This window comes from Salvelinus namaycush, chromosome 15 (genome assembly GCF_016432855.1).
Source record: "Salvelinus namaycush isolate Seneca chromosome 15, SaNama_1.0, whole genome shotgun sequence".
Lineage (NCBI taxonomy): Eukaryota > Metazoa > Chordata > Actinopteri > Salmoniformes > Salmonidae > Salvelinus > Salvelinus namaycush.
Genome location: NC_052321.1, coordinates 29,923,370 through 29,934,309, shown reverse-complemented (window position 1 = coordinate 29,934,309; position 10,940 = coordinate 29,923,370). Strand labels below are relative to the sequence as shown.

General features: G+C 42.3%; 1 protein-coding gene across 1 annotated transcript; it reads right to left on the bottom strand.

Moving 5' to 3' along the window:
• Positions 1 to 5,718: 5,718 nt before the first annotated feature.
• On the bottom strand, positions 5,719 to 8,515 carry LOC120060413 (NF-kappa-B inhibitor alpha-like). Its single transcript, XM_039009718.1, has 6 exons — positions 8,190 to 8,515; positions 7,546 to 7,651; positions 7,146 to 7,359; positions 6,852 to 6,940; positions 6,454 to 6,711; positions 5,719 to 6,219 (listed from the first exon to the last, which is right to left on the bottom strand). The coding sequence occupies exons 1-6, from the start codon at positions 8,480 to 8,482 to the stop codon at positions 6,175 to 6,177; spliced, it is 1,005 nt and encodes a 334-aa protein (XP_038865646.1). The 5' UTR covers positions 8,483 to 8,515; the 3' UTR covers positions 5,719 to 6,174.
• Between the last annotated feature and the right edge of the window lie 2,425 nt (positions 8,516 to 10,940).

The following is a 10,940-nucleotide window of genomic DNA, read 5'->3' as shown; positions in this document are numbered from 1 at the left end:
AGCGAGATTGAGTGTTTCCTTGTGTTCCAACCTAGAGGGGAGACTACCCTAGAGAAATGAGAGCACTACCACAGATCTTCAGAACAAAAGCCCTGACTTGCTGTACATTTACGCTGTTCAATTAAAGATAATGTTTTTGAGATTATTTTCCCATATAGATATGGTGCATATATCCAAAGCCTAATGCTGACTATAGAAATCTCTGAAACTCCTCTGTTACTTACTTACACGCCAGAGTGGCACAGCTGTCTAAGGCACTGCATCTCAGTGCTAGAGGCTTCACTACAGACCCTGGTTGATCCCGAGCTGTACAATTGGCTCAGTGTCGGGTTTGGCCAGGGCAGGCCGTCATTTTAAATAAGAATTTGTTCTTATCTGACTTGCCTAGTTAAATAAAGGTTCAATTAACTTACTAACCGACATAAGTGGTTTCAGCTCTTCTGGAATAAATTGTGGGCCACTCTAGTATTAAGCATGAGAGATACTCACCAGCTCAATACATTAGTGATGCAACAACACAAGAATATTATAATTAATTGATTGCTACTAGCTCCTATCAGTGCAGCAAAAATGTCAAACAAGTACACAAATAATAAATCACAAATGTCAGAACGAATCCAGTTAACCGAAATAACACTTTTAGTAATCCAAATGCAATCTATGCGTATATACAGTTGAAGTCGGAAGTTAACATACACCTTAGCCAAATACATTTAAACTCAGTTTTTCACAATTCCTGACATTTAATCAGAGTAAAAATGCTCTGTCTTAGGTCAGTTAGGATCACCACTTTATTTTAAGAATGTGAAATGTCAGAATAATAGTTGAGTGATTTATTTCAGCTTTTATTGCTTTTGTCACATTCCCAGTGGGTCAGAAGTTTGCATACACTCAATTAATATTTGGTAACATTGCCTTTAAATTGTTTAAATTGGGTCAAACGTTTCGGGTAAACTTCCACAAGCTTCCCACAATAAGTTGGGTGAATTTTGGCCCATTCCTCCTGACAGAGCTGGTGTACCTGAGTCAGGTTTGTAGGCCTCCTTGCTCGCACAAGCTTTTTCAGTTCTGCCTACAAATTTTTTATAGGATTGAGGTCAGGGCTTTTTGCCATTTTGCCATAACTTTGGACGTATGCTTGGGGTCATTGTCCATTTGGAAGACCCATTTGCAACCAAGCTTTAACTTCCTGACTGATGTCTTGAGATGTTGCTTCAATATATCCACATCATTTTCCTTTCTCATGAAGCCATCTCTTTTGTGAAGTGCACCAGTCCCTCCTGCAGCAAAGCACCCCCACAACATGATGCTGCCACCCCCGTGCTTCACGGTTGGTATGGTGTTCTTTGGCTTGCAAGCTTCCCCCTTTTTCCTCCAAACATAATGATGGTCCTTATGGCCAAACAGTTCTATTTTTGTTTCATCAGACCAGATGACATTTCTCCAAAAAGCACGATCTTTGTCCCCAATGTGCAGTTGCAAACCGTAATCTGGCTTTTTTATGGCGGTTTTGGAGCAGTGGCTTCTTCCTTGCTGAGAGGCCTTTCAGGTTATGTCGATATAGGACTCGTTTTACTGTGGATATAAATAATTTTGTACCCGTTTCCCCCAGCTTCTTCACAAGGTCCTTTGCTGTTGTTCTGCGATTGATTTTCACTTTTCGCACCAAAGTACTGTAACGACCCTGGGTTTATAAGCGCGGAAATTGACTCTGCCGCACGAGCATGCTTTTGCGGCACAGTCGATAGCGCTCCGGACCTCGGGCTAGAAGGTCGAGGGTTCGAGACCTGCTCCCTGCTGTTTCATTACAGTATGTTCATCTCTAGGAGACAGAACGCGTCTCCTTCCTGATTGGTATGACGGCTGTATGGTCCCATGGTGTTTATACTTGCGTACTATTGTTTGTACAGATGAACGTGGTACCTTCAGGCATTTAGAAATTGCTCCCAAGGATGAACCAGACTTGTGGAGGTCTACACATTTTTTTTCTGAGGTCTTGGCTGATTTCTTTTGATTTTCCCATGATGTCAAGCAAAGGGGCACTGAATTTGAAGGTAGGCATTGCAATACATCCACAGGTACACCTCCAATTGACTCAAATGATGTCAATTAGCCTATCAGAAGCTTCTAAAGCCATGACATCATTTTCTGGAATTTTCCAAGCTGTTTAAAGACAGTCAATTTACTGTATGTAAACTTCTGACCCACTGGAATTGTGATTAAGTGAAATACTCTGTCTGTAAAGAATTGTTGGGAAAATGACTTGTGTCATGCACAAAGTAGATGTCCTAACCGACTTGCCAAAACTATAGTTTGTTACCAAGAAATTTGTGTATGTTGAAGTCGGAAGTTGAAGTCGGAAGTTTACATACACTTAGGTTGGGGGTAGCTGAATGCTGTGACTGGATGGTCTTCAGATATAGATGGGAGGGGTTGAGGGTAGCTGAATGCTGTGACAGGATGGTCTTCAGATATAGATGGGAGGGGTTGAGGGTAGCTGAATGCTGTGACTGGATGGTCTTCAGATATAGATGGGAGGGGTTGAGGGTAGCTGAAGGCTGGCACGAAATACCAACAAAAGATAACTAATGTAAGATACAGTGCATTCGGAAAGTATTCAGAACTCTACTTTTTCCACTTTTTCTTACGTTACAGCCGTTTTTCCCCCTCAATCTACACACAATACCCCATAATGACAATATCAAAAACAGGTTTAGAATTATTTTGCAAATGTATTAAAAATAAAAACTATAATATCACATTTACGTATGTATTCAGACCCTTTACTCAGTACTTTGTTGAAGCACCTTTGGCAGCGATTACAGCCTTGAGTCTTATTGGGTATGACGCTACAAGTTTAGCACACCTGTATTTGGGGAGTTTCTCCCATTCTTCTCTGCAGATCCCCTCAAGCTCTGTCAGGTTGGATGGGTCTCTCCAAAGATGTTCAATCGGGTTCAAGTCCGGGCTCGGGCACTCAAGGACATTGAGACTGCCATCGGGTTCCTGGTCACCTCCCTGACTAAGGCTCTTCTCCCCCGATTGCTCAGTTTGGCTGGGCAGCCAGCTCTAGGAAGAGTCTTGGTGGTTCCAAACTTCTTCCATTTAAGAATGATGGAGGCCACTGTTCTTGGGGACCTTCAATGCTGCAGACATTTTTGGTACCCTTCCCCAGATCTGTGCCTCGACGCAATCCTGTCTCTGAGCTCTACGGACAATTCGTTCGACCTCATGGCTTGGATTTTGCTCAGACATGCACGGTGAACTCTAGGACCTTATGTATGCCTTTCTAAATCATGTCCAATCAATTGGATTTACCACAGGTGGACTCCAATCAAGTTGTAGAAACATCTCAAGGATGACCAATGGAAAAAGGATGCACCTGAGCTCAATTTCTTTTCTCTGTAGACATCAATGATGTCACTCTTGCTGCTGGTGATTCTTTGATCCACCTCTACGCAGACGACACCATTCTGTATACTTCTGGCCCTTCTTTGGACACTGTGTTAACAAACCTCCAGACGAGCTTCAATGCCATACAACAATCCTTCCGTGGCCTCCAACTGCTCTTAAATGCATGTGATCGCTGCCCGCACCCGCCCGCCCATCTAGCATCACTACTCTGGATGGTTCTGACTTAGAATATGTGGACAACTACAAATACCTAGGTGTCTGGTTAGACTGTAAACTCTCCTTCCAGACTCACATTAAGCATCTCCTATCCAAAATTAAATCTAGAATCAGCTTCCTATTTCTCAACAAAGTCTCTTTCACTCACGCTGCCAAACCTACCCTCGTAAAACTGACTATCCTACCGATCCTTGATTTCGGCGATGTCATTTACAAAATAGCCTCCAGCACTCTACTCAGCAAATTGTATGTAGTCTATCACGGTGCCATCCGTTTTGTCACCAAAGCCCTATATACCACCCACCACTGCGACCTGTATGCTCTCGTTGGCTGGCCCTCGCTTCATATTCATCGCCAAACCCACTGACTCCAGGTCATCTATTAAGTCTTTGCTAGGTAAAGCCCCGCCTTATCTCAGCTCACTGGTCACCATAGCAGCACCCACCCGTAGCACGCCCTCCAGCAGGTATATTTCACTGGTCATCCCCAAAGCCAACTCCTCATTTGGCCGCCTTTCCTTCCAGTTCTCTGTTGCCAATGACTGTAACGAATTACAAAAATCACTGAAGCTTGATTCTTATATCTCCCTCGCTAACTTTAAGCATCAGCTGTCAGAGCAGCTTACCAATCATTGCACCTGTACACAGCCATCTGTAAATAGCCCACCCAACTCCCTCATCCCCATATTATTTATTTATTTGCTCCTTTGCACCCCAGTATCTCTACTTGCACATTCATCTTCTGCACATCTATCACTCCAGTGTTTAATTGCTAAAATGTAATTATTTCGCCACTATGGACTATTTATTGCCTTACCCCCCTAATCGTACTACATTTGCACACACTGTATATAGATTTTTCTATTGTGTTTTTGACTGTACATTTGTTTATCCCATGTGTAACTCTGTGTTTGTCGCACTGCTTTGCTTTATCCTGGCCAGGTCACAGTTGTTCTCAACTGGCCTAACTGGTTAAATAAAGGTTAAATAAAATAAATAATAATTTGAGTCTCATATTATTCATTTCTTTTTTTTTTATACATTTGCAAACATTTCTAAAAACCTCTTTTCTCTTTGTCATTATGGGGTATTGTGTGTAGATTGAGGGAAAACATTATTTTATACATTTTAGGCTGAAACAACAAAATGTTGAAAAAGTGGAAGGGGTCTGAATACTGTCTTCATGAAGACAGTCCGGATTTTCCATCTGAAGGCTTTGTCATTTCTCCTTGTCATGCTGAGTCATACGAGTCCCTCTTATCCCCCATTGGGGCTCTTTTCTGAATTGCCTGACTGCCCCTCTGTGTTTCCTGCTCACTTGGGGCTTTGAGGGAGCATGCTATGACTAAATCATTTGCCTTCACTTGCAGAGGTTTCTTTGAGAATATATCACTGAAAAGTAGAGCGACAGGGGCAATATTACTCATCTTTGTAGTATTAACACTAGTAGCGCTATGGTAGAATCCCGTGAGGTTTTTAGCTTGTACAACCACACTGGCACTAGTCTCAGATTTCTAGCAGACTGTTAAAACACGCAGTTAGTTATACTGCATCTTCACATCACATGACCATAATTACATTGGAGAATCCCTTCTGACTAATTCTAAGTGAGGAATTCCGTGAAGTTCCTCATGTCTGGAATACCGTGTCTGGGAACTATGACTCCCCAGCGGAATTTTCAACACTGCCTGTATTGGCCCTTCCCTTACAGGAAATTCCAGTGTACTCATCTATAATAATATAGATACAGACCTCTACAAGTCTATGGATATATGTTACGGCTCATCCTATGCCTGCGACTCATTCTGAAGCCTGATCACCAGCATCTTTACACTTCAGTCCCTTATTCTGTTAAGGCATTGGTGATTTGCCATTATATCTTCATAATAATGTGTTTGTCTTGAACACTGACCTTTCAGGATCTGTTTGATTTATTTAACATAATTAAATAATTCAGTCTCAGATATGGTCACATTCCAAATAGTCCATTGGGCATGTTGCCTGCACTTTCAAGTACTGGAGAAGAAAAAAAAAAAACTCATTTTTCATCACCATCTCCCACACTGATGGAAAAACACCAGAAATCAAGGCGAAGTTAAATGTCATGTTTTAATTTACTGGAGTTTGTGGCTTGCTTTACCCTTCCACATGCAATGGATAACATTTACAGTAATGTCAAACTTTATACATTTACAGTTATAAAAAAAAATATGTATTTGTATTCACAGCCATTTACAATATAATACATGCTGATGCTATTACATCGTTGGTTGGATGTAAGCTTTGTGATAATGAGTATCTTTTAGAGAGCCATAAAGAGCATTATTTATTGGCATCCATTTAGTTTATTTGGCATCTTCTCATTGGTTCACACTGTCCATCATCACTATGTCAGTCCTAGGGTGTACCCCAGCCTTCTGCCATCCTCAACCTCTGAGGTTGGCACCACTGCTGGGCATGCCACTGTACCATAGCTAGAGCCTGTGGGCAGAAGAGCTTCTCCCTGTCTGTACTACTGTTCTCTACAGGTTCTTTGGTCTACTTCCTACTTGTGCATATTCCATTGAATGTCATCATACCAACATGTTACCTGCGAAAGGAAAGGAGAAGGTGGATTAGAGCCAAAGTTAATTTATGACTATCTAAAACATCCAATCTGCTAGGTTCACTCATGACATACAGCTAGATATGCTGAACAGTTTTCACAGCTGTTTCACCAGAGAATATATGGAAAAACTCTACGCTGCATAAGCAATCACACACAGTAGAGATGCCTCACACACACCTACAGTCCACATACTCACATCAGTTCAGTCACACTCACCTCTTCCTCATCAGACTGTCCCTCTTCCTCACTGTCCTCAGACTCACTGTCTGGCAGTTCTCTCAACTCCTGAGCCGTCAGCTCATACAGTTCCCTTTGGATTGCAGCGTTCTGGCGACCGTAGGTCAGGTGGTACGGCGTGTGACCTCCATAGGTTAGGCTGTTGACGTTAGCGCCGTTACTGACCAGGAGCCGTACCAAGTCCAGGTTCTGTAGGTCCACAGCCAGGTGGAGAGGGCTGCGGCCATTACACTGCTCCTGGAATGCCAAACAAGTGTCAAATAAGTTAATGGGAAATACACAGCATTTGGGTGCTTTTTAGGAAATGTGAATGACATAATCAAATGGACTATTTCGAGGGTGGGGTTGAAAAAAGGCTAACTTGCTGCATAGCCTACCTGTGCATCGATGTCAGCTCCGAGAGCAACAAGGCTCTCCACAAGCGAGAGAAAGCCATGGATAGAGACCAGATGCAAACAGTTCTGACCTGAAACAGAGAGCAGAGGAAGACCAATGGTCAGAGAACAGGGTAATAATACTTTACGTTAAGTTACTCTTATACCTGTGTAATTACTACAGTAACATTGTTGTTAGACATTATTTTTGTAATTGTTTAGTTCTAGTAATGGCCACAGGTTCCCCACAAGCTGAAATAAGAAACAGAAAATAAACTATGTTTTTCAGTGTCTTACCACTGTAGTTTGGTGTGGCCATGATGGCTGGGAGCTGGGTCGAGCAGCCCTGGGTCTGGGTGAGGACACTGAAGCAGGTGAGAGAGCCCTTCCTACAGGCGATGTGGAGGGCTGTATTGCCACTGTCGTCCACTAGCATTGGGTCACAGCCAGCCTTCAGCAGACGCTCCACTATCTCAGCCTGCTCTGTGATCACAGCCAGATGGAGCGGAGTCTGTATAGGGGAGCAGGACGGGTATGGTTAGGAACTGGAAGTATGAGTCTCTCTCTGCCCCTCTCTCGATCTCTCTCACACACACCTTTTACTGTATTTGTGTATCTACTTAATTCTCTCTCATACACACACCTTGTACTCCATCTAAGCATTTACTGTAATTGTGCAGGTCTTAGCTGTATGTACCTGTCTCTGGTAGTTCTGTTGATTGAGGAAAGGCTCATTGCATGACAGCTCTATTAACTTCCTTGCACAGTCCTTGGCTTCATGGATAATGGCAAGGTGGAGAAGCCTGCATAGAAGACAAGGGGGAATTATTAACTCCTCAGACTACTCAAAAATAAATGAACATGATTCCTGAATACGACATAAGGTTAACACTTAGAATGAAAAACAGGCAGCACTTCAGTCGTCACACCTTTCCCTCAAGCTATTTCTACTAGTGGTGTCTTGACGCACTGGCGCACGTTGCAGCGTATCTGGTTTCTGGCACGAGGCCCGGGACTTTCCCGACCAGCGGAGTGTGAGCGCCGCCTTGTTTGACCCCCAGCCATAGTACATTCCGTTCTGAAAGGTTTGTTTACGTAAAGCCCACAATGGCCATAATCACTCTCCCCCAATACCTTCCTTGTGCATTGTTTAGATTGGAGCTACTTTGCATGCAAATGCAAACGTAACTTTTGCACACAGGAAGACAACCACAATTGCGCTGTAATTAGTCGACTACAAAAATTTGCTAATTATATAACCTAGAAATAACAGTCGATTTAATGTAACTCTGGAAACAAAACTTGAATGTCTGTTGATTTGATTATAGTATCTCAACATACGTGTCTCCGTCCTCTAAAACGTGTTCCTTCCAGGGTTCATTGGCGCATTCGTCTCTCTGCGGTGAGGGACAATCCACACGAAGACACTCGAGCTCACTGGCGACAACTTCATATTCCTCGTCTTTGAGAGAGTCAAGGCCGCTGTCCAGCCGCTCTTCGTTGATAGATTGCACTTTCCTATCCTTAGAATGTCGACCATCAGTGTTATAATCCATGTGGTTGAGGATACTAGCTCGATGAAGGTCCATTGTTGACACTGGCTGCTGTGCTGGTTGTAATTCGGAACTTGACATACACCAGCGTTAAATTCTCAGTAGTGTCGGAGGGGGGAGGAGTCAACACAGGGTGGGGGATTTCCAGGCGGAACGCAGGACTCCAAACGGTCTCCATGGGGAAATATGGGCCCCACATATTTCAATTCTGCATTTTCATACTTGTGGCCTCAACAGATTAGGTTTATGTTAGAACACTGCAAAGGGGCTTGGATATTTTTGCATAATCCTACATAAAAGCAAAGAATAGCCTAAATGAAAAACAAAACAAATAAATTCACTCATGAAATTAAATTGTGTCAAGAAAACAAAATTTGATTTTGTGCATTGAGATTATAGGCTATGATCTATTCTGCTAGTAGCCTATTGGCTGAGTAGACCTATCAAATGTTTTTATTTTTAAATATTTTGTCCCTCTGCAATGATATGTCTAATGACAGACATAATATTTCCTAATTGTAATGCAGTTCTAAGGGAAAGTCCTGTGTTTGCTTATTTATCCTGGGTGCCAATTTACTTTACTGTTCAAATTGTGCAGTTCTGAACAAAACAAGTTATTCTAGGGGTCTTTCCATTTGCATAACACAGGGGATGAAACACAATCACACACATCAAGGTACATTTCTCTTCGAATCAAAGCAACATAAACATAGCAACTATCTCCATGTTACCAGACCACACTGGCAGGAACATATGCACTCTAGTGGTAACCACTGTTCATCTGACTTCATAGACTGACAAAACATGACTAATGACTGATACCTCTGACAGGACCCAACTGAACTGGGGGAAAAAATACAATTAAAAGAAAACCCATTTGTTGACATTCTAGCCCTGTGTATACCTGGTGCTAACATGGGTCCTGTGTCCTGATCTACTCTACATTCTGATTGTGCCCACATTTCCAGAAATTTGTCTACATATGGTATTAAAATGTGTCTGTTGTCTATCCACTGGGTCTGCATTGTGACCAGATTTCCTGGTCTATTCCTTTATGCAAATTATTTCACAACTATTCTTTCTAAATCATATTTATTGTAAGACACATTGATGTTATCAGTCAATGGTGCCACCTGTCAATGATTTTAGAGAACCGAATAATGATGATTTAAATGTTGTTTTCTCTGTTCAGTTCAGTCTACACTTGTAAGATATCCAGACACAATGAGTGTCTGACTACTGTACCTCGGGAGGTGGGCAGGATGAACATTTCACAATGTTCCTTTTGATTGTCTACACCTGTCTAAAAACGTGGGCACAATCAGAATGTCGACAAGATCAGGACAAAAGACACAACCAGGTATAAATGGTGCTTTTGAGTGTCTGTCTATGGTTGAACCATGATTTGATCAATAACCAGTATAACAAGACAACTAATCATTTGACGAGGCAGGTGGCAGAAAAATACCTGATTTGCAACGAAGGAAAGAAGTCATGTTTACTTCCCTGTGACACAAGACCGTGTGTTAAATCTGACTTTAAAGTCTAGGTACGGGAGGCCATCAAGTTTTTGATCTCCTATTATGAGAGGCCTTGTATGGAATGTTCTCTTGAGATATTCTATTGAGACACATGACTGGGTGGACCAGACGTGGTAGGAAACTCCCGGCACATGGAGTACTTTTTGAGGAACAACAAGAATGTCTGTCTCTAGCTAAATGTGTGTAAACAACAAGGGGGATGGGAGACTCTCTTGTTACACTAATGAGTGTGCACGCAGAAAGACACACACACACACACACACACACACACACACACACACACACACACACACACACACACACACACACACACACACACACACACACACACACACACACACACACACACACACACACACACACACACACACACACACGTTGCAGCCTAAGTATAAGAAATGCAGTATATTCATTTTCAAGAGAAAATGTCTCACCTGACATTGTAATAGATAACAACAAGCGTTGCTGCAGGTAGAATGTGTGATGGGTGGATGGGAGTTTCAGAGGAAACTCAACCTTGTAAAAACCAATGACATACAGTATACAGTACACTTAATATACCAAGGAAGGAGACAGAACGTGTCTCCTTCCTGAGCGGCATGACGGCTGCGTGGTCCCATGGTGTTTATACTTGCGTACTATTGTTTGTACAGATTAACGCGGTACCTTCAGGCATTTGGAAATTGCTCCCAAGGATGAACCAGACTTGTGGAGGTCTACATTTCTTTTTTTCTGAGGTCTTGGTTGATTTCTTTTGATTTTCCTATGATGTCAAGCAAAGAGGCATTGAGTTTGAAGGAAGGTCTTGTAATACATCCACAGCTACACCTCCAATTGACTCAAATTATGTCAATTAGCCTATCAGAAGCTTCTAAAGCCATGACATCATTTTCTGGAATTTTCCAAGCTGTTTAAAGGCACAGTCAACTTAGTGTATGTAAACTTCTGACACACAATTGTGATACAGTGAATTATAAATGAAATGATCTGTCTGAGAA

Excerpts from the sequence above, each read along its gene's own strand:
- LOC120060413 (XM_039009718.1), bottom strand. The coding sequence starts at position 8,482 with ATGTCAAGTTCCGAATTACAACCAGCACAGCAGCCAGTGTCAACAATG. Across the intron at positions 7,652-8,189 it reads GTTTTAGAGGACGGAGACAC|GCTTCTCCACCTTGCCATTA; the intron begins GTATGTTGAGAT and ends TCTTCTATGCAG. Across the intron at positions 6,941-7,145 it reads GGCCACACCAAACTACAGTG|GTCAGAACTGTTTGCATCTG; the intron begins GTAAGACACTGA and ends TCTCTGTTTCAG.